At 46.8% G+C, this 26,441-nt stretch overlaps 1 protein-coding gene across 3 annotated transcripts in view; it reads right to left on the reverse strand.

The window, feature by feature from the left end:
- Nucleotides 1-26,441, reverse strand: part of PTPRG (protein tyrosine phosphatase receptor type G) — a 656,388-nt gene that overhangs the window by 135,571 nt on the left and 494,376 nt on the right. For all 3 annotated transcript variants that reach the window (XM_059663089.1, XM_059663088.1, XM_059663090.1), the window contains exon 6: nucleotides 6,689-6,755. In XM_059663089.1, the coding sequence (XP_059519072.1) occupies nucleotides 6,689-6,755 (67 nt within the window). The remainder of the gene's footprint in view (nucleotides 1-6,688; nucleotides 6,756-26,441) is intronic.

The following is a 26,441-nucleotide window of genomic DNA, read 5'->3' on the forward strand; positions in this document are numbered from 1 at the left end:
TAGTTGGCGCAGCAAACGTCACAGTGAACGCCACAACATCAGCTCAGCATCACGTGTCTCACTCCTTCACTTTTTGATTTGACATATGAGTAATTTGAGTTACGAGTTCTGTCACAGAACGAATTAAACTCGTAAGTCAAGGCCCCACTGTATTAGAGATCCTGGCATTCATATCCTGCCAACACGTGCCACTGTCAGGGCTCTTTACAGTTAGCTATGTGGTGCGTGCTGCTAGATTAGTTTTGAGCTCTGTGCATGAAATATCATTGAGAAATTAATGTATAATACATATAGGCTATTCTTTAATTTACAAATTGTAAAATGCACAAATCTAAGGAGATATTTTATATATTTTTATATTCTACCTATATAGCCATATTCCACATCAAGATATATACTATTTTTATCACCTAAAAAAGTTCCCTCTTATCCCTTTCTCATTCCATATACCCCTTCACCCCACTTTCTGACTTTTGTCACCATAGATTAGTTTTGCCTGCTCCTGAACTTTACATAAGTGTGTTATTTGCACTTGTGTATATCAAATGGTTCGTTATTTTTAATTGCTGGGTAATACTATTCCCTGGAATGAATACACTACAACCTGTATACCCAGCCCCCACTGGTAGACATGTGGGCTGTTTCCATTGTGGATGGTTAGGAACAAAGCTTCCGTGTACAAGTCTGGTGTGGGTATTTCTCCTGGGTCTCTACCTACATGTGCCATTGCTGGCTCGGCAGGTACGGCATGGGTGACTCTGGCAGAAAAGGCCCACGTGGCCTTTGATTGGTGGCACCACCTGCGTCCGCACAGCAGGGTGGGGTGCCAGGAGCCCACACCCTGGGGCTGGTGGCCGGTGAGGCCGGTGAAGCCCACCCAGCTAGGACTGCAGATTGCTCGGGGTCTAGAGACGCTCACAGGATGTGCTTGGTTGTAGGAACCACCACGCCAGCAGGTGGGACAGGCGAGGCGGCACCAGCTCTGATGCCACATGAAATCGCTTGGCCGGGTCGGCACTTGGCAGTTCACTCCCTCTCTTTCCTGCCTGCCAGATGCCTGGACTGACTCCAGCTGTTCCATGACCTTGTCCACAGATGTGGGGAGTTGATGACGAGCACCCAGGGCAGGGGAGAAAATGGGTGGAAAGCACTGCAAAGGTGAGACCAGGAAATAAACCAGTCAGTTAGGGAAGCTATTTTGCAAAAAAACCTTTTTTTTTTTTAATATGTCTCCATTAATTTCAGAAAGAGGAAGGGAGTGGAAGAGAGGGATAGAAACATCAATGATGAGAGAAAATAGTTGAAGGGCTGCCTCCTGCACGCCCCCTACTGGGGATCGAGCCCACAACCCAGGCATGTGCCCAGACTGGAAATCGAACCTTGACCTCCTGGTTCATGGGGTCAACACCCAACCACTGAGGACACAGGCCAGGCTACAAAGAAACTTTTGATCTTGTCATAGCCCCAACTTGCACAGTGTTCACAGAAGCTTCCAGGAGCCTCATTTTGTGACATTCACAAGAGTGTTCTCAGGTAATAATTTACTGGTACTCTCACTGATGGCTTTCTCAGAAGAGCCTGGGGATCAAGGACAGGACACTGAGTCATCTCACTCTGGCCAGTACCTGAGGCCGTTTCTAACTGCCCCCCCCCCCCCACACACACACACCACCACCACCACTTCCCATGCACCTATGCACTGCAGAGTGGTCCATTTGGGAAGTAAGAAGTGATGGCAAGGAGGGGGACAGGAAAAGAGGGCAGGCAGTCAAAGCTCAACAGCAAGTTTCCTTTCAAAAATAAAAAACTGGTCTTTCTGACATAACGGAAGAGGGAGTGGCTAGTGTTTCGGTGCCTTTTGACAGTTTTCTAGAATATGTACCAAAACAGCCTTCTGTTTGGGTGGACACCACGAAAAAGAACAAGAGTAGGTGACCCAAAAACTTGAAAGAAAAAAGTGAACACTTTGTAATTGACATGAGAGATCACGTCCACTTCCTAGCACTGGCCAGCTGGGTAAACCTCGTGTCACGGAGGCCACGTTTCTACCCCAGCTCCCACACCAGCTTGTGCATGTGCATGTGCAGTGTGGACACAGTAAAACACATTTTTTAAAATGAGAACTAGACGATGTTCTTCAGAACCAATATTTTCAGAGGTTTGGCTACTCTCATGGCTGGGTTTCTCGCTTAGCAAAGCCCCATACATGACCAGTCAGTGCAGGGAGTAGGACTCACAATTTCTCCCTCTAACAATTAGAGTCTAACTGGCCTCTCATGCGGTCACTGGTAGTAAATAAAATACCTGATCAGGTACTTTGAAGTGCTTCCTTCCATTGCCTGATGGGTAGCTAGGACCAGAATCCACGGCAGATCCCCTCTCTCCATTCTAGTTCTAATTCTTCATGGCTCTCCAGTTTGCAAAAATCACAATTTAAACAGAAAAATAAACACGCAGAAGCAGCACTCTGTGTTGCCAAAAGGCTTCTAGGTGTTTCTCCCCAGCGTCAGAGAAGCACGTCGCTGAGCTCAGCGCCTCAAACAGCAGGCTCCTTCTCGTCCACGGGTCCTGCCTCCGCCCAGCGCGCCCTTCTCTGCTGGACAGCCTCTGCCACTCCTTAAGTCCTTCTTGTTGCTGCTCCCCGCCCCGCACTCCTCTCGGTGGTCACTCTATCTGAGAGGCCTTCTCTAAGCCCCCAAGTGTGAGTTCAGTGTTCTGCTCCCATTCTTCAATGTGGTTACATGCTTAAACTACCTCTCCCTCCCAAGAGTCCATAAACGCCTTAAGGCAGCGGTTCTCAACCTGTGGGTCGCGACCCCTTTGGCGGTCAAACGACCCTTTCACAGGGGTCGCCTAAGACCATCCTGCATATCAGATATTTACATTATGATTCATAACAGTAGCAACATTACAGTTATGAAGTAGCAACGAAAATAATTTTATGGTTGGGTCACAACATGAGGAACTGTATTTAAAGGGCCAGAAGGTTGAGAGCCACTGCCTTAAGGGCTGGTCCACGTCGGGGGAGCGCCCCGGGCCTGGCTTCGTGGTAGACTTAGATTAAGTACTTAATAACCGTGCGACGTTGGGGTGGACACCATGAAAAAGAACAAGAGTAGGTAACCCAAAAACTTGAAAGAAAAAATAAACACTTTTAACTGACATGGGAGATCATGTCCATCTCTTGGCACTGTCCACATAGCCACTGTGGGACGGTGAGGAACAGAGCTCCCACGTATGAGTCCTGTGTTGGTATTTCTCCTGGGAACAGCACTGCGGTATGAACCTCGGAGGCTTTTATTTATTCATTCATATATTTGTTATGTTTTATTATTTTTAATATATTTTTTATTGTTGATAAGATCACAGCTATGCCAAGCCAGCTAGGGCAACCACCGAGTCTTTTAACAGCGAGAGGACCGGAAGGTGATTAGGAAAATGTCCTCGGAAGGACGAGAACCTCCGTGCCAGGTGTGGAAATGCTCCCCGCGGACCCTCCTTCCTCGGGTGGACAGTCTGCAGGCGCCGGGCCTCGGGACCCACCACTGCGTCCACCCCGCCGCTGGATGCTCCAGCCAAGGACAACACTCTGGGGACCGGGGCTGGGCCGCTCCCGCCCAACATACAACTCCTGCCCGCAGCCTTGCCCTGCGGTTCTCCGACAGCCTGGCCAGGACTTCCTCAGCCATCCTCCTGGCTCCTGACCCCTCTCAGCGGTGCCAGACCTGCACCGCGGTCCCACGCTCGCCCCACCTGCTCCTGCTGCCTCTTCTCTTCATCCTTTGCAGGAAGTCCCTCCCCACAAGAACCCTCCTGCAATTAAAACTCCATCTCGGCGTCTGCTTCACAGAGAACCCTAGTGACCAAGGGCCAGGGATGATTGGCTGGAGTGACCGATTACTCATTCCCATCTCGGCTGAAGGAACAGAAGATTCCTCCCATTAATAAAACATTCATTAATGAGACATCAATATTCTACGATATGACTCCCCAAGCTGAAGAAATCAAAGCTAATTCTGAACTACAATAAAAATCCATATTGACTTGTTCTTCTTTACACATCTCTGTCATCATTCCCAAGCCAGAGATTCTGTGAAGGGCACGATTACTCATGTCCCATCAAATAGGCAGAGCATTCAAAGCCCTCAGTGGGCCTGCAACTGAAAATGCTTCTAGTTCCCACAACAACAACCTTCTTTTTTAGCCCTTTGAAACCCATTCTCCTTTGCAAGAATGACGGAAGTGATGAGGGTTGTCACCACGGAAGTCAGCCACAGCCTGAGAACCAAGGGCGGGATCTCCACTCCTTTCTCTTCCCAACTGAAGCAAATCCCGGGGCCCTCTGGTGTCCCCTCCCTTTCTTCCAGTCTTACGTTTTGATATCTTCTCTTATGTGTATGCTTACTTGACCCACTCATTTGGTTAATGTTTACTGAGCATCTACTATTTGCCGCACAGGCACGGGTTCTCGCCCTCATGAAGCGTATGCTTTCGTAGGTAATATGTGAGTGGTGAGCAAACAAGGTAATTGCAGATACTTCTAAGTGCTTTGAGGAAAGAAACCTAGGATGATGTGACAGGGAGCGGGGAGAGGGTGGGTAATTTGCTAAGATGGTTAAGAACTTTCTGAGGAGGCAAGGTCTGAACTGAGAACAGAAACAGTAAGAGGGCGACCCCCTTGCTGTGAGCTAAGGGACTTCCAGAACCTTCCTGACAGAGGAAACAGAAACAGCCAGTGCACAGGCTGACAGGGGTGAACTGGGCAGGCTGGGCCCCGGGAGGCAGCACTTCGCCTCCCTGCCAGGTCCCTGAGGGCTGGCCTGTGTGGGTCCCAGTCAACGGGCCAGCCCTGTGACGTCACAGAGTAGATGTGCCATGCTCTTACTGAAAAAGTTAGTGCACGGCCTTCGCAGGTAATTGCTTTTTTGCAGGTCTCCTCTGGGCTGTCAATCCGAAGCTGGGGCAGAAACTGCAGCCCAGATGCCTGCTACCCTCCTGTGTCCAGGAGAGTCTCCCTACACGTGACAGCGCCTTGGAGGCCATGGTGGGTAAGGAGGAAAGACGCCAGGATTGTGCCAGGACACAGCTGATGAACTGAAGGGTGACCATGCAGTGAGTGTGCTGAGATTTGGGGCTCTGAGAGTTCAAGGGAGCCCACTGCTGTCGGTAACATAGGGGATCTCCTTGCATATCTCTGTGGAAGTGAGCACACCCAGGGCTACACAGATGCCACAGCTGGTGGAGCACGTCCTCTCTGGCTGAAGAACAGGTGTCTGTTTTGAAGTTTCTAGAATTCTTTCCAGTGTGTTGGTTTGAAAAAAGGAAGACTCGTCTGGGAAAGGAAGACCTAATATTATCATTTACTATGTTTCTCAAACACCCAAACTCAGAATCTACACTATGGACCGGAATGTCAAGAAGGAGTCTGATCAATGGCGTGTGCAAGGGGATCTTTGGGGAAAGGAGCTCAGAATACACATCGTGTTGCCCACACACCAGCTTTCTCTGCACCGCCGAAGCTGCCCACACTCCACTCTGCGACCAACATCACACACAAACGTGCAGACAGAAGCAGTTTTGGCAACGGTGCCTTGTTCCCTAGGGGGCCTGTCATACGACCTACTTCACAGCTCTGTGAGGTCTGCTTCAAAGACACAACAAACTGAAACTGAAGAAGCCGTAGACACTTCCTACAATGAACACCTCTATGGGGTCTTTTCTCTACTGTGAGGAGGTTTACTCTTGTCACCTGCTGTGTGATACAGGAGCAGATCGATCCAAAATTTCACCTGCTGCAACCAAACACTGACAGCTGGTTTTAATTTCCCTTAAAAGGGGAGAGGTGGGATAGTTAAATACTGCAGAGTTGGCTAATGTCTAAAGACAATCCTCCCAGCCGGTGCAAGACATTTTATCACAGCGTGGAGATAAGGGGAGATTTATTATGATTAGTAATGCTATCTCCGTCAATGTCTTTGAAATTCTACTTAGATTATTAAACCTTTGAAAATCATTACATTACATCCAGACTCCGCCCCTCGCTGCGACAAGGGTGCTTTTGAAATTGGAGGATCCTGATGTCACAGGTAATGATGTATTACCGATAATAAAGTTGCAGGAAAATCTCTCCAATAAAAACCAGTTGGGAAAGACAGAACCCATTTATCTTACTTTCTCTCCCAGTTTTATGCCCCGGGATAAGACGCCTGCCGCACAGAACTACGGCCGGGCTCTCTCCCTTCGAGGAGCTGATGGTGCCTGCTCACATGCGGCCAAGTTTAATGACTTGTCACAGCTACTTAAAATTTTCCCTCTCAATCTGAGAGGCAAATCAAGAAATGTATAAATTAAAAGATACTTGAAAGAAGACTATTTTTTGAAGAGAGATGAGGCAAGTGGCAGGTTCAAAGCATATGAATGGTAGGTACATCTCAGGGCATTTTGATTTATGACACAGGCATTCAGAGTGGTACCTGAAAAGAAATAAATTGCTTACTGTTAACCCAGATCCATTTGTAGGTAATGAATGGGCGTGCTCCTTACCCATCAAATAATGGCTCTGATGCCCTTCAACATCAGGGGATGAGGAATGAGTGTCACCCTCTGTCCTCTGCAAGATAACCCATTTCTGTAGGAAGATCTTAGCCCTTCACCTCCCAGCAAAAGGAAGTGAACGTGGCTTACTTACCATGATGTACGACGCCCTTCAACCCATGGATAATAGGATCCAGCGCAGAATTGTCCCTTGGACTGACCTACATGTAAAGGAAACATGATTGGTTAAATCTATTCTGGCATCAGACACAACAGTCTCAGTTTAATCTTCTAAAGATAAGGCGGGGGAGATAGATGTTATCTAGCAAGCTGCTTAGGTCTCACATATACCCTGGCTCTCGCCAAACATAGATTTATGGCATAATAAAATCAAGTGAGGAAGTCTAAATCAAAAGAAAGAAACTTCTCAGAATACATGAGAGCGGGGGAAAAATACCATAGTCCGAGCAAAATTTTAAAAAGCAACAGCAAGACTCTGTCCTCCTTCTTTGTTTTATTAAAAGTAGATAGACCCTGATCGGCCAAAGTCATTGAAAGTCGTCAGAGAGCAATCCATCACTGACTGAATATTTCAATGCCTTATTGTGATTGTGTTTTATTTCTTTTCTTTTAAGAAAATGATCTGTTCCCTGCCAGCTTACTCTCCTTCTAAGAACCCTGGTCTCCTGTGTCTTATCACATACTACAAAGGGCGTTTCTAAGAGTCCCTCAGAGCAGGCGAGGTGAGAGGAGAGGAGAGGACAGAAGAGTTCGAAGAGACAGTGTCTCTTACCTTCATTTCCTTCTGGGGTTTTAAATCTCCCCATAAGTCAAGCCTCTTTGATCTTGACCATCACCCACTCTTTCCCTTAACTTTCTGATATTAGTCAGCATAAATTCTCATTCTTGTCCTTTCTAGAAGTTTAAAATTCCACCAGCATATTATAATTTTGGTTTCTAGGTACTTTTTTAAAGACACATTGAATATTTACCAGTGAAATGAAATGACTGGAATTTGCTTCAAAATAATGCAGGACAGAATAGTAGGGGAAGTGAGCAGAGTACAGATATAACAAGACTGGCCAGTCAGCCATCATTTATGACCTTGGGTGATGAGTACTGGATGGATCACGATACAATTTTCTCTACTTCTGTGTATGTTTAACTTCTCCCAAATAAAGAGTTTTTCCAAAATCTATTATCTGTGGCCAGCACAGCTCCTGAATTTTTTTTTTCAAGGAAGGTATTTGCTTTTAATCCACTTGTAACATAATGAAGTTGAGATATTGATGAATCTTTCAATGTGCAGCAAGACCCCAACTTGATGTTTCCTAGTTATCTAGAGGAATCCGGGGCCATCTTGGGTTAAATTTTAAGGTAACTGAAAAATGTCTACTCTCCTTCCCACTTACAGTCTCCCTGCTGGGCTGCTGCTCCCAGTTTGCTCTTTGATAATAACCTGTACTTCACAAGTTTCTTTTTTTTCTTCTGCTTCAGCGTCTCCAGGTTAGAGCAGTTGTTCCCAACTGGAGGCAATCTTTCCTATCTCCCACTCCCCGTCCCTACCGGGGACATTTGGCCATGTCCACAGACATTGTCGGTTGTCACAAGCAGCGGTGGAGGAGGAGGGGCTACTAGCATCAAGTGGGTAGAGGCAGGGCTGCTGCTAAACATCCCATAATGCTGAGAATGGGTCCCCCACACCCAACTGTTCAAGATAACAGTGTGGAAGTTGGGGTGGAGTAACCGGGTTAGATGCTGTATAATTTAACAGTGATTATCTATTACTGTCTGGATCTTTGGGTGCCATTATATATGGTATTATGTTTATAGACTCATAAAATAATGTGGGATTTGGTCCTATATAGTAAATCTCTCTCTGAAACTGGGCTTGATCACGTGACTTGTTTTGGCCAATGTGATGCTAGCAAACATGATATAGGAAGAGGTTTCTATAGGACTTAAGTAAAGGGGTTTATACTCTCTTGTTACTCTTTGAAATCCTGAGACTGCCAGGTGAACAATCCCAGGCTAGCCCACTGGAGGATGAGAAACCACATGGAGCAGACACAGGTTGTTCTAGCAGCCAAGGTTGTTCTAGACCCACCAGTCCACCCGAGACCACCCAGCCTCAGAAGAACTTCAGTTTGCAGAGACCAGTCAAGCTGACCTAAATGGGAATCATAGAGTAATTACATCATTATTGTTTTAATTATTTGGGATCATTTGTTACAGAGCAAAACTTAGCTGTTAGAGCTTCTATGAGTGTGTAGAGTTAGAGGATAGGGGACAGGCTAAGATAGCAATAATTTTCGTAACCAATACCCTTTGCTTCTGGTTTGTCTTCAAGGTTTCTCAGTGGAATTCAATGTCACAAGATACAGCATCTGCTGTCAACCTGATCAACTCATGTGCTTCTCTAAAACTGAGTCAGCCCCCTCTCCAATGGGAACACTGCAGACAGGGGAATATTTTGTATTTATGGGGACCCTTAAGTGCACTTAGTTTTATATGATAATGTGAAAGCTCAAAAATTGTGTTCCTAATCCTCCCTGACTGCACCCACCAATCACATCTGTAGCCCATGCAAGAGGGAAATAAGCAGACCATCAAACCCAAGTTCAATTTCTGGTCACTTCTGACTACAGTGTCCCTGTGTCTGATTACTCAGGCCTGGTCTCATTCAAGCTCAAGGGCCTGACCCCAGATTCAAAGCAAGCCCATAAATGGAATGCCTCCTGCAATGCCCATTCACCTCCACTGCCTCCATTGCTAATTTATGTGGCTGGGGTTGAGAAAATGGGCGAGGAGAAAGGGAGAAGAAAATGGAGATTATTGGCCAGTCAAGGTAACTTAGTAATAATGCTAAGCTCATTCTCTAGTTGATGTCTTGGTTGCAAAGCTCAGGGCGAGGATCCACATAGCATGCTCAGAAGTAGATTTGTTCCAGTAAGGCATGACCCTAACTGAGAGTAAATGTGTAAAGCTCAGGGTATAAAGCTGAGTACAGATGCCACATTCAATAGGGGTAGATATGACTGCGAAACAACTTGACCCAAACACTCAAATCTGAATCATTGTCAAACAACAGCAACTGTATCCCTGGACTTCTCAGTGCACTTAGCTCTAGAAGTAGCACCTACTTGAGTTCAAATTAAGAAAAAAAATCCAAAGTTATGTTTTATTTGACATCCGCTCAATTTCCTATTATGCTACTCCTTTTCAAGCCACATGAGGAGTGCTCCTGGCTCTTGACATTTGCTTCCTCCCACTTTAAGATCAAAGGAGTTATGCAGCGATGCCGAGGAGGCAGCGATTGCACAAATGAGCTTCGGGTGGACGAGGAGAAATGGACACCCCTTTCCCGGCAGTCGGGTGCTCTCGCTGCAAAACTTCCATTTGGGCGCAGCTTCCATGACACTTGTCATCTTCGAAAAGGACGGCACACAAATGCAACCTAGCGCTTGAGTTAAAGCTTTGAAGTGTGTTTAGACAGCGGTTCTCAACCTGTGGGTCGCGACCCCTTTGGCGGTCGAACGACCCTTTCACAGGGGTCGCCTAAGACCATCCTGCATATCAGATATTTACATTACGATTCATAACAGTAGCAACATGACAGTTATGAAGTAGCAACGAAAATAGTTTTATGGTTGGGGTCACAACATGAGGAACTGTATTTAAAGGGCCGGAAGGTTGAGAACCACTGGTTTAGCTAGAACCAAAATCCATACAGACATCAGCCATACAGGAAACCATGACACGGAGGTTTGGTAAAAGGTCAAATGTATATAAATGCTGATGAAATCCAAACTTCATAAAATTTTCTTAACAAGTAACAGCTCACCAGAAGCGTTCAACCAACTATCACATTAATAACCAAGTAATCAATAATCTCTGAAGATGTGTCTATAACCCAGGCTCTAGGCGGGCCTGTGTTTTATTCATTCTTGAAGCAAAATGAAAGGGAGGCCAAGAGCCCTCTCAGACTGCACGTGCCTGGGCTCAGATATGCACTGCCATTTACTTTTCCTGCCCACTGTGCCATTTGGCCCTTGACTGGGATCCTAATAATCTTCAATCTATCAAGTCCTGGCCATCTGCTAAACAGGACGTCCAAGACAACCTACTTGCCTTGAATCCGACATCGCCAGCTGCTCCTATAGTCCTATAAACGTCACATCCAGCCAAGATCCTCTTGCGGGAGGAAGGATTTATGCCTGCTGCGGGTGATGGCTGCACCATTAGCCATGGCTGCAGAGGAAAGGGAAAACAGCAGGACCCAAGGCTCCGCACGGCCTTCCACGATCTGTCCTCGCTGATGGTTAGCAGGTCACTGTGCTTTCAGAAGCTCAGGGTCTGATCAGGACAAGGGCCAGTACTTCTCCTCAGATCGGATTTCAGATCTGATTCTCCTCTCCTGCCCCTGCTCCTCCCCAGAGAGCCACGTGGCCAGGATGCTGCATCCTCTCCTTCTCACTTTAACCTTGGCTACCATTCACCGGACTTGGGTTCAAGTTGCTGTCAAGAACTTCCTGGCACAAACCATTTACAACGTGGCTATGTTCACACCACTGCATTTCAGTCAGGCAGGCCTTCCTTGAGACAGAGCACAGATGCCTTTGTTCATAAATTAAACACTTGTCAATCATTTAGGAAAGGTGCCTATGTACAAGGAGGCAATAATAGCATCAAACCACCAATCACTGACCTATCCTGACAGGACTGTTCTTTTCCTGAATTTCCTTTTTTCTAAATACTCACAAATATGATTTTCCTGCTTGTCTCACTATTTCTGAAGCCTAAGTTTCTTTTTGTCCTTTTTGACACACGACAACATTTTCTCTTCTCTCCTGTCACTGCTGCAGTGAGATGACATAAAGCGGCATCAGAGGGGGTAGGGCACTAAGCATCCCGCACCGTCCGGAATAAACTCAGAGGAGAGTGAGGTGCTCCTGGCGTGGGGCGTGGCCCGGGAAGCTGGGTCATCTCAGGAAATGAAGGAGGGAGGTCTCCCCATCAGCTAATGGCAAGCAACCAAGTGTGGACTCCTGGCCAGGAGGCTTGGTCTAACTTCCACTCATCAATTTCCAGCACGCACTTTCAGCCTGGCCCACAGATATATGCAAAACAAGCCAGAGGCAGCTCACAGGAGATGGAGAGCCTGTCAGAGGACGGGATACAGCGATCCTCATCCATCCCAGGCACTTGACACACACTCTCTGGGGCTGGTTTCCACCCACAGACAAGAAAACTCCAAATTCCTCGGCCACGGGGCACGATTAATATGAAAAGGCAACACGATTATAACTGCTAATAGCATGTATCCTCCCCCCCTTCCAATGGAGCTTGAGCCCGGACACGCTTACTCACAATGATCTCATAGTATCAGTGGAAACTAGTCAATGCACAAGTTACTCATCTCCAGAGAATCGAGGTTCGTGGTCAGAGAAGGCCACAGAGGAAATGAATTTAAAGCTCCTGGTCTACCTAAACCGACCATTCTCTATCCCTCTGCCCCCACATCTCCAGCCCACCAGAGTATTTATTATTTAATTCTCAGACTCAGCTGGTAAAAGCCTGGTGCTGAAAAAAAACACACACAAAAAGACAAGCCGCAGGGTGACAGCGAGGCCCACCTGCCAGCACCAGGCTCGCCTACTGTCAATACAGGCCATTCCCATGTTCATTCTCATGGTCACCAGGGTCCAACTGTCCCGGGCTGGGTGCACAATGCTATTTCCCTGGCTTTGTCCCAGCCCTCAATTTCAAAGCCAAAGCAGGAAGCGGGGTGGGCAGGCTGGGGCCTGGCAAATGCAACTTTCACAGGGGCCCATCTGGTGATCTTCGTCCTCCTTCGTCTTTCGAAGGCATTGTGCTGAGGGCCAGGCAGGTAGTGGGAAGCCTGTCACAGCAGTTCAAGAGCGTCTCAGAGCCCACCTGCCCACCCCTGCCAGGCCACTCAAAGTGAAGAAGCAAAAAGGAAATTCTAACTTAGCACACGACAACCTAGAGTCTTAAGCTACAGTGCAAACCACTTCACACAGATATTGTCATGACCTTTGAATAATCATATAAAAAAGCACGCCATCCGGGGGAGCCTGGGGCAAGAGAAGCTTATTTCAGGTTCGGCGACTCGCCTGAGTTTCTCTCGATCGGTGCGGCCATGTGGACAGCGCTGTCTCTCTCTCCTTAATAAGCCGGCCATGCACTGAAAAGCCCAACAGTATCAAAGGTTTGGGGGGGAAAGCAGAGCTGCTTGGCCACACATCGCAAGTGACTTCAACCAAAACACATTAGACGTGAACTCTCACCCTTGCCTTTTCATTCCACCCAAGCAAAAAGCTGCTCAGGGCACTCCGTTTACAAAAGACTGAGAATCAAAAAAGCACTGTGTGAAGGCTGTTTTAAATCTCCGCCATGTATGCAGCAAGAAAAATATCAAGAGACCGGGCATACAGGATCAAAGGGGTCGCTGGATTGATTCTTCTCTTGAAAAAATTTTTCTCTTAGCAACAGGTAGGGTCATCACGTAGGATACAACTGAAGTTCAGTAACCAAGCATCCAGATGGCATTATGAGGGGTGGGGAGGACTATGTGAATATCATGTAGGTATCATCCTATATAATAAAAGGCTAATATGTAAATAGACTGAACTGGGGAACAACAGGAACAACCGATCGCTATGACATGCACTGATCACCAGGGGGTGTGCGCAGAACATGGCAGGCGTCGGCCGCGGCGGGATGGTGGAGCAGGTGAGCCGGGGCGCCAGAACAAGGCGGAATGCAGGTCACTGCCATCAGGGCAAGCCTCTGGTGGTTACTGAAAATTCTTTGCTCCAGCATGCCGCCTGCACCTGCTGCCGGCGCTGGCCCCACTCGCACCCACTGCCAGCGCCAGAGCCGCCCCTTGCACCCACTGCTACCACCCAGCACCAGCCTCGATCGCTTGGTGCTATCAGCTGGTGTGAGCAGTGGCTGCCAGACCCAGTTGCCCCTCAGGGATTCTCCAACTCCTCCTGCTCTTGAGGGGAGATCGGGGTCAGCAGCTGCCTCTCACACCCACTGCTGGCCCTGATCGCCCCTGAGGACTTCTCTACCTCCCCCTGCTCCTGAGGGGCGATAGGGGCAGCAGCTGCTGCTTGTACTCACTGATGGTGCTGGCCCTGCCTCGCACCCACTGCTGGCACTGGCCCCAATCACTCTGCGCCTTCAGTGGGTGCAAGCAGGGCTGGCGCCATCAGTGCGGGGGAGTGGGGACCGGGGGCTGTGGCAGGAGAGGCTGGGCAGGAGCGTGGAGGATGGGTTGAGGCCCACCCATATGCCTACCACAGCCCCACGGCCCACAGTTCTTTTCAAGGTGTACAAATTCGTGCACTGGGCCCCTAGTCCTATATAATAAAAGGCTAACACGCAAATTGTCCCCTCGGGAGTTTGACTGACCAGGACCCACTATGATGTGTGCTGACAACCAGGAGGCCACACAGAATGAAAGAAGGCCCTGGCCAGCAGCTGGCAGCTGGGGGAAGGAAGGCCCCGATCGGCCCTGATCACCAGCCAGGCCTACAGACCCTACCTGTGCATAAATTTCAGGCACCAGGCCTCTAGTATATAAAATATTAAAACAACCTTGCTTTTTCAGATAGTTGTATAAAGAGGTGACAGGGAGAAAATGGTATGGTGTCCTTAGTTCAAATCACATGAACCTAGCTCTTAACATCCACTCACAACTGATATTCACAGGGGGCCCACCGCATGCTGTGGTGGGCTGACTAAAGAAGACTCCCAGGATCCCTTGCTCCAGGTATTCAAGCCCCATGTAAGCTCCACCCCTGAAGGGTGGGCTGATCGAGTAGCTAGCTTTTAGCCAGTAGGACGGGGCAAAGGCAGAGGGAAATCACTTCGGTGATTAGGTTACAGGAGAGTGTAATCTCCATTTCACTGTCTACTCGGCTTACACACGGTGGCGAAGCGAATGGCCATGCCAAAAAAGCCAATCTGGGAATTGAAGGGAAACTGAGGTCCTTGAGCAGCTGAATTCTGCCAACAACCCAAGGGAGCATGGAAGCGGACCCTTCCCCACCTGACTTTCGGGTGAGACCCCACCCGGCTGACACCTGGCCGGCAGCCTCCTGAGAAACCAGGAGGCGAGGGCCCACAGAAAGCGTGGGATGGTAAATGTGTGCTGGTTTAGCTGCTAAGCCTGCAGAAATGTGCTGCACAGCAATAGATATCCACGTGCCAAGAACTGGGCACCAGGATATGATACCGAACAGATCAGTGCTCCTCCTTCCGAGCTGAAAGTGCAGCTTTAGCTCCCACAGAGGGATGAGGGCCGTGGCTCCCACGAAGAGTCCACGCCCCACCACTTTCCTTACTCTGGTGGATCAGCTATTAAAAGTCTATTCCAATCCTTGCGAATAAATGCTTGCCCCTCACAAACCTGAGCTGCTGTGTTAATTCACAGTTTCTAGAGTTTGAAGGGAAATGATATGTTCAGAATCCAAGTTCCAACCGGGAACACGTGGCAAAAAATAATGAGCAAACCCCAAATGATGCAAACAGACATCGATAATTCAGGGACAAAGAGCTTTAGTAGCTTTTGTGTTTAAACAAACATAAAAAGACAATAAATTGCAGCATCAAACCTTCTTAATGAAAGATGTCCCTGGGCAAGGTGTACAGCAAAATGCACTGGCGTGAGCAGCTGTGGTTTCTAATTCATAGCAGCCAAGCTGAGTGCCAACTAATTACACACCCCGATGCCTTTTGGGAGGGGCTCTCTGCTCCGTGCTTGCCGGAGCACCGCATGACCGCTGCCGCACCATCGCCTCTGAAGATTGATTACTACGTATCAATCCGCTCTCCCAGGCAGCACCTCACAGGGCTTCCTCTGTCCTACACCACGCTCACGTGAGCACTCTGGTGCCTGATCCTATTACTGTAAGGGGGGCTTCAGGTCCCTGTCACTGTCCTTCTTAAGTCAACCCGTTACCTCACCGAAACGTTCCACTTCATCCACTGACAAAGCAATGAGCAATGTTTTCTCTTGACAGCCTTAGAGCCACCCCAGCAGCTGGTTTAAGAGCCTTTGGAAAGCAAGGTCTGGGGGGAGGGAGTGGGGGACACAAAAAGCTTATAAGTGGACAAATGTCTTCAAATCCACGACTTAGGGCAATTCCTTGCAAGTAAGTGGCAGTCTAAACAAATGCCGGGCCAGCTCCAGGAGGATACAGATTAATGCTAACTGAACGGCTTGGCTTTGCATTTAAAATGCACCTGAGTTCAACAGAGGATAAAATTAAATTGCAAGGAAGAAAGACAAAATCTTTCCCAGCAGGCCCTGATTGATAGAATGTGCCACTTGTAGCGGAACAAAATGGAAAGCCAGAAAGTTTGTTCCCAGCCATCATTGCCTCACTGGGCCAACTTTCTCTCCTTTGAGAAAATAGTATGATTTCTTCATAGAGCATGTAGTCTACTAACATGTGCTCAGCATCTTTCAATTCCTGTAGCAGCTCGGTTGGAAGAAAATGGCCCCCACGTGGGAGGTGTAGGGAACACTTAGGCAGGCAGAAGCTTATCTTATGAAAGCTGCCTGCGATGGCAATCAGGAGTAAGTCACTCCTTCGAAAACGAGCTCTTGGAGTTCAGTGTGATGAGCTCATTTTGAACAGCCACTTGGGCAGGTAAGACCCGTGTGGTGGGGAAGTGCAGAGCTCCTGAAACCAGGCTGGTAAACCCAGGTTCACATCTTGCTCTTCCACGGAATAGCTGTGTAGTCACGGGGATGTACCCTGACCAGGAATCCAATCAGCAACTCTTCGGTGTGCAGGACGACGCCCCAACCAATGAGCCACACCGGCCAGGGCCTCAAAAATTATTTTAAGTTTCTGCCTGTGTATGACCTTCTCAAGATTGCCAGGTAACTGCTCACATGTAAGTTGGTTTCATTAAGCATCAACTCTAAGATGCAGGTCCTTAAATTAAAAGGGCCCTCTTATAGACACTGAGGCCCTGGATGAAATGAGTTGTTATTTACTTATTATGTTCATTTTTAATTCAAGAATACCATAACATAGTAAAGTGCACACATCTTAAGTGTACAGCGGTATGAATTTGCTCAGATGCAACCTCAGTCCAGATGGAAAACATGGGCAGTACCCCAGAAGCCTCCCGTATGCCCCGCCCCCAGCTGATAGCTCCATATAAATAACAATGGAACCCTACGCCAGTCTTGATTTATCTGCTTTCGCTTAACCACTGCATCTCTGAGAGTCACCCATGTTCCAGGGAGCAGTGGTTTGTTCTTTTTTTATTGCCGTAAATAATCTCACCATATGAAAATACCATGATTTATTTATCCGTCGATTTGTTGTTTTATTGAGAAATTATTTCTCTTCCTGCCATATAAACTGTCACCAACGTGATGCAGTTGTGGAAAGTCCGCAGCCAATAAAGCACATCAGAAAGGGTGTCCCGTTTCAGGAATGCAGGAAGCCAAATTTTTAAAACTTAAACTATATAGGTAGGGACATTGTTATTAAGTTAATTAGGGTACTCCTAAGGCTTAGGAAGAGCCACACTCAAGGGGCCAAAGAGCCACATGTGGCTCACGAGCCGCAGTTTGCGGACCACAGTCCTGAGGAAGAAGGAAATGTCTTGTTTGTGACTTCCAGTCATTTGCAAGTGTGCAGGAGATAAACCAGCAGGAGGTTTATCTGTGAACTTTAGGTACTCTGTAAACCACCTCCCTGAAACCAGAGGGAGATTCAAATCCTCTCTGGTTGGAGGTCAGGCCACTGGGACACAGAATAATGAGAAGGTAGACGATAAAAGAAGAGACATATGTGATGATGGCCTGAAACTCTATAGGTTCAGAAAATGCTGTGTATAACTGAAGCATTCGGTTGAGTGCCATTTTAGCAAGGATATATCCACTACTACCTGCCCAAGAGTGTAAAAGGCCATTCACTTTCTGTTTAAAAAATAGTGAGCTTTTACATTAACTCAGTATCTTTAGAGTTCAACACTTCCTTTTTGTTTCCTACTGACTTTCTTATATAACGAACAGCTGAAGTGCATGGAATCATTCGGCTGCTGCAGATAGGAGACTCAAGAATAGCACAAAACCTCGTGAGTTAAAATAGTGACTCCAAATCAAGCTGCCCCGTGCTGATGAGACACTTGTCAACCGGGTACTGGCATACTTGGCTAGAGTAGTATTCTTCTGGGACAGCCTATCAAAATTAATACTGGGCATGCTCATTGACCTGGGAAATTTACTTAAAAGAATTTATGTGGAGAAAAACCTTGGGTAAAGGAAAAAGGGCACAAACATGTGAATACAACGCTTTGGTGTTACTCATTACCGGAAAAGATTAGAAAGAACAGCAGCAACAACAACAACAAAACACCCCATTAATAGCTAAGAAGTTAAATAAATTATGGTATCATCTGTTCAATGTAACACTATAAAATGGTTAAAAGGGATAAGGAAAAGCTCTATCTACCAACATCAAGACATGACTAGGACACATTATTAGGGTGAAAACCGCTTTATAGTAGTTTCATCCTATTGAGGTGATGCAATTAATGAAAGATTATTCAAACGTATGAGAGCAGATAGAACATACATCACTCGTTCCCTCCAGAGGTTGGGATCAAGGCATCTTACTTTTCCCTTCTTCTTAATGGACCCTCGTGCTGCTTGGAATTTGTATAATATAATTATGTTTAGAACCAGAAAAAAATTAATTACATTTTGCAAAACCATTGTATTTAAATGCTGATAGACCTGTATATATAAGTTATGATAATACTTGTATACACATGAAATTTGATGTGTATATTTTGTGATTTTGATTTATATATTTTTCAAATTTGGTCTATTTGTATCAAATCTATAAACAATAAATGAATTAGGCCACACACGCCTGTATTACAGCAAGCATCTGGCAAAGACAACCCAGAGCCAGTGAGGGCAACAGGCTGCCGTGGTTCCCTCTGCGTTGCTATCTTTCTGATAGGCCAGAGGTTGTCAAACCAGAGCGTGACTTCTCCGTGGCCGGGAACAGACCACAGTCCCGCACCACTAATCTCTAATCCCCTCTCCTCCACGTGGACCTGGAGGGGGAAGAAAATGCCCACACTGAATAGCTCTGTAGACATTAGGGAGCCTGGCTTCCCCGTGACTTGGGCAAGGAGAGCAGAAAATGTTTTCCCAGACAGGCCCAGGTTGAAATCAATGCTCCTCCTGTAGCTGGAGATGCGTGTGGCCCTTTATACTGGAAAAGGGTTTAAGGAGACAGGGTCCACTAAAGGCAGGGAAGACCTGAAGAGCTACACTCAAAGCGGGTGTCGGGAGAGTCACAGCAGCGGATGACGAGTTGACAAGTGACCCCAAACTGGAGGAGCAACCTCGATGTGAGTTGTTTTTCTCTCCGTGTCGCCAAGGACCCCTCACTGCAGACATGAACACACACACATTGTAGGGACACAGCAATGTTTCTGGCTTTCCCTGGTGTCAGTTACAGTCACTTCCAATTCCGCAGCAGGCCCTGGCCAAACCTAGTTCAGACTGATTTCTGTTATTGCCTCCGCACTCCCAGGCAAGATGCGCAGGGGACCGTCCCAAATGCTGACCACTATCTAACCTTCTTCCAAATATGAACAGTTAGTATCAGAGTACCCCCTGGGGAGTTATAATGTGCCACACGCTACACCAAGTGCTTGACGTTCACTCTTTCATTTTGCTTGCAACAACCCTATGCGGTAAGATCAAGTAATTATTCTCATAGCACAGATCTGGTAACAAGGTTTTGTGAGAACAAGTAAATTGCCCAAAGTCACAGCTAGAAAGTGGCAGTGTAGGTTTCAAACCCAAGGTCATGGACTTTCTGGTACAACTTAAGCCAGCGGTCACCAACCGGTGGTCCACAGACCACTGGTGGTCCGTGAGGTCCGAAAGGTTGGCGACCGCTGACCTAAGCCGTTGCCCACATCATAACGGTGACACCCCAGGTGCACTGTTCCCCTCCCAGGCCCCATGAGACCAGGTATCCAATCCTTCTCATTCTTAAGGATGGCGGGAGCCACCAAAAACCCTTTTAAAAGCCATCCAGGTTCTCTCTCTCTCTCTCTCTCTCTCTCTCTCTCTCTCTCTCTCACACACACACACACACACACACACACACACACGTGCGACCGCGCACACATGTGAAGGCTTTATAGACAGATATGCACAAACAACAGGTGTCCTAATTATTGTAGGGGGAACACTATTTCGGTGGAACAATAGATATTTAGGGGGAAACAGTAACCAGGGTGAACAATATTTCAGGAAAACCATGGTGAAAAATGACAGGTTCCCTCACCGTGGGAAAGGCTGGTCTGAAGGATTCAGAGCATCACCTTCAGCAAGGTTCAGAATTCCAAAAGGCGAGGGCATTGTCTGTCAGTGGGATTTAATGTCCCTACAAGGCAAGGCCACACAATTCCACTGGAGGGCCTCTCTAGAACAATCTGGAAGGGTAACTCCTTCAATATTATTCTGCATATACCTGTATGAAGGGGCCAGGCTCTCACTCCGTGAACGTTGCCTGTGTAAAGCTTCCAAAACTACAACCTCCTCACAGGGAGCCTTACACTCTCCGAACCAATGACATTCCACAAAGCACTCCGCTCCATCGCACAGCTGGCCCCCAGCAATTCATCAGGTAAAAGGCTTTGCCTCCTCAAGCCCAAAGTGTGCATATTCAGACACATTCCAAAGATTGTGCATAAACTATTTTCACTGATTACAGAAGACCTCCAATTTGCAGCCCCTGAAATTCCCACCAGCAAGCACTGTGTATGTACAGAAAATGGGAAACAATTGAGAAGATAAATGAATGCCCATGCACTTAGAGGTGTGGCCGGATTGCACAGAACAGAAACCTGTGTTCTGCAACATCACTTACAGTCTAGAAATAGGAAGCTATACAAATGCTAATGGGCTGTGCAAACGCTATGCACTGCTGGCCCACTTTGCACACACCCAGGTCCTCTCTCCCCGACACCCTTGCGAGGAGGCCGAAGCATCATTCCATTTTTAGCACCCACTCCAGGGCCCAGCCCGCTGACGGTGCTGAATAAATCTCTGCTGAGTGGATAAATGCCTTCATATGATGGAGGCATAAAGGAGTGTGTACTCATTCTGCTCTCGCCGCAGTAACGCTGGGGGGAATATTCAGCACCTGATTCTGGAATGTCAGATGCAATCCGCACTGAAATAAAATCAGTCACTGAGCACGCCGAAGGAAACAGGGTGTTGGCCACGAGTTGGCAGTTCAGTGGCAAGTGATGCTTTTTGCAAGTGGCTCTTTCCTTGTCCCTTCTCTTTCAGCCAGGGTCCAGTCAGGAGACAGAAATCACATCAGCAATTTGAATGTTAAGAATAGTGAGCAAGTAAAAGGTGGTCCACTAACACAACAGGGAATAAAGAGGGTGTAAGGGGAATAGGAAAAGCAAAGGCCACTACCTCAGGAACAGAGAGGGAGTGAGCAAGAATGAAAATAAGAACTCAGAAGAGGACCCTGCCCACGAGGTTGGCATTCAGACCTCTTTAGGGAGGGCATGGGTATTACGGGACATGCAATCCAGACCAAGGAACCTGCCAGAGGGTATGGGCTGACAATGATCCAGGGGACTGGCCTGGCCTGGCCACACTGGAAGACGGGTGTGTTGGGCGGTGGAGAGATTTACACATAAAATGCTGAGAATGTAGGTAGCAGCCTACCTAGTGGTGACGACAGCTGCTGGCGTATGCGGCTGTCGCTGTCGTGAGCGTTGCCATTGGGCCTCCCTACTGCTGATCAGCTGCCTGCCGTGCCACGTGCCACAGACGCAGAAGAACCCTCACTCTGGCAGTGCCCTCCGTGACAGAGCTTGCCAAAGGAGACGTGTTTACAGGGCTCAAATATCACAATGGGCAAAGAAAGGTAGATCTGAAACTGAGAGGCAATAAATGGCCACATGGCACCCTTCCCATTAGAGCTTGAGTGAGAAGGTGGGGCTTGCCACTGATTTATCATCGAAGATGCCAAAAATTCTGTAAGGCACCGATTCAAGGTGTTTTCTCTGTAACAGGAGAAGTAAGAAACAGTAAGCACTCAGTACAATGCCTGATACGAGCAGGTGCTCAGTAAGTGTATAGTCAACAAATGAGTAAATGTCCTTAGTGTCTTGCCTTTGACCATGACTCTGGTTAGTCTGCCAGACTCTGGAGGGAACGTCAGGACTCCGACCCAAGAAATTGTATTTTGCGCACTTTCTTTGTTATAAGAGCAGTTAAGAAAATGTTCATATGTAACATATCTCTCAAAACTCAATACACATGGAAAAAATCTCTAGAGAGGTCTTGATCCATTTTATAAAATGGCACGTATAGCCAAAACAAACATTTCTGCAAGGTAACATAGGTTATCGCTTGGAACTTAGATACATTTTGGTGCAATGTTAAAAAGCAGTCTTTATCACTATGTGTGCTGCAGCGGTATCTCGTACACAGGCCTTTAATGGTATAAGCATGTCAGTACACCTTCAGTGGCCCCCGAACCTCCTTTTTATGAAAACAAGGGGACACAAAATCCTCCACTGAAGTTGGGAAGTGAGTCATCATTTTACAGAAAGAAGTATGCTTCCTTGTATAAATGCTCTACCACACAAATCGTTGGAACAGCAGACTCCCATGATGCACCTACGAATCTAATTCTATTGACAAAATTTTTATTGAGACATAATCCAGCACAGGCATGTCCACCGTGAAAGGTGAGATATAAGCAACCAATGCCTGGAATTTCTATTTCTACCACTAGCTGTTTCACATTTCTCTTCTCCTCAAAATTAATTGGAACACCTTTCATTTATAGGTAAGAGAGATCCTGGTTTAATACTGTATAGGAAATTAAGTACTAAATGCTGAGAGCAGCATGACACCAAGGTTTCTAGTGAACATAATCAAGACTAGAGACAGCTAACAGTTCTCTTTTCAGCAGCATTCTAATATTAATATCAATTATTAAATTATTCTCATAAAACCACACATGAAGCCTTAGAAAGGAGACCGGGTGCAAGTTGTACACCTGCCCAAAATTCAATGCTACAAACAGATCAAATTAAAAAGATCTTTTCCTTATGAAACTTCCACATCCCAGAACCATGCGACCTGAAACATCAGTACCTGTCTCAGTGCACAGCCGTGTTACTGAAGACACTGCAGGGGACCAGGTAAAGTCAGAACTAGGACCGGAAGGGAATCACATCAACACCCCAAGCGAGACCACACCCACTCAGTCCTAGACACCTCACAGAGTCTCCCCAGCCTGGTCTCAGGTTCCTGCCTGGGGTGGGGCTGTCAGTGCTTCTCTGTCTAGTGTGTGGTATCTGCTACCTAACCCCGATACTAGAGTCTACCTAACATTTCAGCAGAATCACCCACATGAACCAGTGGCTCATCCCTGCCCCTCTCTAGATTCCATTTCTGTGCCCATGATGACAAAACCATAGAGGTGGTAGAAAATCTGCCCATATCACCTCCTTTTCAGTTTTTCAATAGAGAATGTGATTTTCCCTGGGTAAAAATATATATATGGAATATAATTCGGCTCAACTGATTGGAAAAATCTGGGAATTCTATTTTAGATACATGATGACAAAGATCGGTTACTGTGATACAGCCTTGATGTCTATAAGAAAAGTAGCAATAATCCCTAGATTTGTGACTATTACTTCAGAAAGTAATTGTACCAGAAATTCTGACATTGAAGCAGAAATTGCACGTGTCATGTTCACTGCTGTATAATACGCAGATAGTGTAGTGTTCATGGGACGTTTATTAAGTGAATGAATTAATAAAGCTCAGAAGAGACCCAGTTCCAAGTTGATGTGCGAATGATGGAAAACTTGCTACTAGGGAATTGATTAGTTCCATGTTATCTCTAAAAGTCATAATATATATAACTGTAGACCCTCTACTGCCAAAACTGAAAATATTGAATCCACCCAAATTAAGTCGCTACCAGGTGCTCCCTTAAGCTAGTTTCTTATCCACCTGGACATAACTCCACCAGTCCCTTCTCCAGATGGTCTTCCCAGAACTTTCTGGTCTTACATGCCTCTCTAGGCAAGTGAACTCACTCATTTCCAAAGGGAAGTCAACATCAAAATGAGGCTTTCTATGCTGAGTCTGTACCTGGAACTCTTCCCTCTCCCATTGGCAGTGCAGTTTTATAGTTGTTGGTTTTAGGTGTCCATATTAGAAATTCATTTGCAGTATGATAGTTAATGTTAATCTTGAATTTCCTCAAGTTTTATTTGCTGAAAACTAAAGTCATGTCAAAGCCTAATAAAACTATGACAGTAATTAACCCAAATCACACACCAGAACATTAACGTAGCTCTTTGGCCAATGCTAATACAGATGCCCCAGAAATACAATGAATTTTCTCACCGACAATGACTAAGGCATGTTATTTGTCTTAATGAAACTCTAGCCATAAATTTCAGTGGACAACTGTTTCAGCCCTCCAATTCCACTACAATACTAACTTTCCCACATTTATAAAAAAAAAAAAAATACAGATACTCCTAACTCCAAAATGACCATGCTTCTTTAACTGAGGTGTTTCCCCCTAAACCAGTGGTTGGCAAACCACGGCTCGCGAGCCACATGCGGCTCTTTGGCCCCTTGAGTGTGGCACTTCCACAAAATACCACGTGCGGGCATGTACGTACAATGCGAAGTTGACTTAAAACTTTAAGTAAAGTTTATTAAGTTAATTTTAGGGAACGTTGTGGAGTGAAAGAAGATGTAGTGTCGAGGATTGAGAAAGGTATGTTGAGATGGTTTGGACATATAGAGAGGATGAACAAAAGGAGATAGACGAAACAAGTATACAAGACGAGTATGGATGGGAGAGTTGGAAGGGGTCGACCTCAGCAAACGTACCTCAATCAGATTGAGGACGTTTTTAGGAAAGGCCAGCTTAGGAGTACCCTAATGAAGTTAATAACAATGTACCTACCTATATAGTTTAAGTTTAAAAAATTTGGCTCTCAAAAGAAATTTCAATCATTGTACTGTTGATATCTGGCTCTGTTGACTAATGAGTTTGCCTACCACTGCCCTAAACTATAGTTAAAAGAATCATCCTATCTAATAAAGAGGGAATATGCAAATTGACCATCACTCCAACATACAAGATGGCCTCCCCCATGTGGTCAAAGATGGCTGGCAGGGGAGGGCAGTTGTGGGCGATCAGGCCAGCAGGGGAGGGCACTTAGGGGTGACCAGGCCTGCAGGGGAGGGCAGTTGGGGGTGACCAGGCCTGCAGGGGAGGACAGTTGGGAGGGGCCGGGCCTGCAGGGGAGGGCAGCTGGGAGGGACCCAGGCCTGCAGGGGAGGGCAGTTGGGGGGGACCAGGCCTGCAGGGGAGGGCAGTTGGGGGGGGGGGACCAGGCCTGCAGGGGAGGGAAGTTAGGGGGGACCAGGCCTGCAGGGGAAGGCAGTTAGGGACGACCAGGCCAGCAGGGAAAGGCAGTTAGGGGCAATTGGGCCAGCAGGGGAGGGAAGTTAGGGGTGACCAGGCCAGCAGGGGAGGGCAGTTGGGGGCAACCAGGTTGGCAGGGGAGGGAATACATAGATTATTTTTAAGTTTCACTATTAATTTTTAGAGTTCGAGTGAACATTTGTACAGCTATGTGCATATTCATAATTTCCTTAGAATAAATGTCTAGAGTTAGATTTTTTAGATTTTAAAAAAATCTGCCAAGCTCTAGTTTCGGACTCAGATGGCCACACTGGCACTGCACCCACTCTGTTCCGATTCCCCTCCCATGAGCTGTGTTCGGGAGGTCCACCCTAATGAAGCATTTGTTTGTGTGACCTCTGCTCCTCACCAAAAGCAACCTAATGACGTCACAGAGAATCATGCTGAGGTCCCTGATTTCAACTGGTCCTCGATGCATAAACACACACACCATCTGCACTTCTCCACTGGGCACGGACACTGTGAGACAGTCTAACATGCCTGGTACACGCCCAGTATGTCATCAGAATTTACTTAGTGAATAAACAAATCACAAATGAGGAAAGCCAAGGCAATTACCAAGAGAAAGACAATTCCCAGCTAACAAGGCAACAGTCTGAAAGCCCTTTAGGTCAGACTTCTCGGGATCATGTAGATTGCAACTTAATTTGGCCATTAGAGAGGGAACCTGGAATTTCCAAAGCTGTGGGACTACATGTTCAAATCTCCCGTTTGGCTCACAAAACAAGGCAGCACAGGGTGGAGAACGGTGCTCATCCACTGTGATTCCACCATGGCACGGTGCCCGAGTCTAGGAGCTGGCTGAAACAGCACCACAACAATGTCTTTCTGGCATTTATAACAATAAGAAAATCCCTGCAAGATTCCAACCTAGGGTTGTCATAAAGTGCACTTGGTGTCTGGCAGAAAAAAAGCATTACACCTGAGAGTAGAGGCTGTGGTGTGGTATGTGCCCTGAAGCCAACGGCAACAGGCAAATGATAACCCCAGTGAGACAAACATGCCACATAGCTCCCTTCCTAGTCCTGACCAGGCACAGCTCCCTCTCTGCCCAGATGGTCAGGGTACAGCAGCCACGCCGAGTCCCGTTTTACTGGGCAGAGCTGGTAGAACGTTGCTGTAATTTCAGCATCTTAGAATGGACTATTGGTGACATTCAAGAGACTTTGAGTAGCTAAATAACATATACATACAATTACGAGAGGGGAGAGGAGAAAGACAGGGAGAGGGAGAGGAGGAAGAGAAAACTAGAGTACCAGGAAGCCAACAGAAAGACACAGCTGATTACAGAGAACATTGAAGCATACTCTTCCTTCT

This window comes from Myotis daubentonii, chromosome 14 (assembly GCF_963259705.1).
Source record: "Myotis daubentonii chromosome 14, mMyoDau2.1, whole genome shotgun sequence".
Classification (NCBI taxonomy): Eukaryota; Metazoa; Chordata; class Mammalia; order Chiroptera; family Vespertilionidae; genus Myotis; species Myotis daubentonii.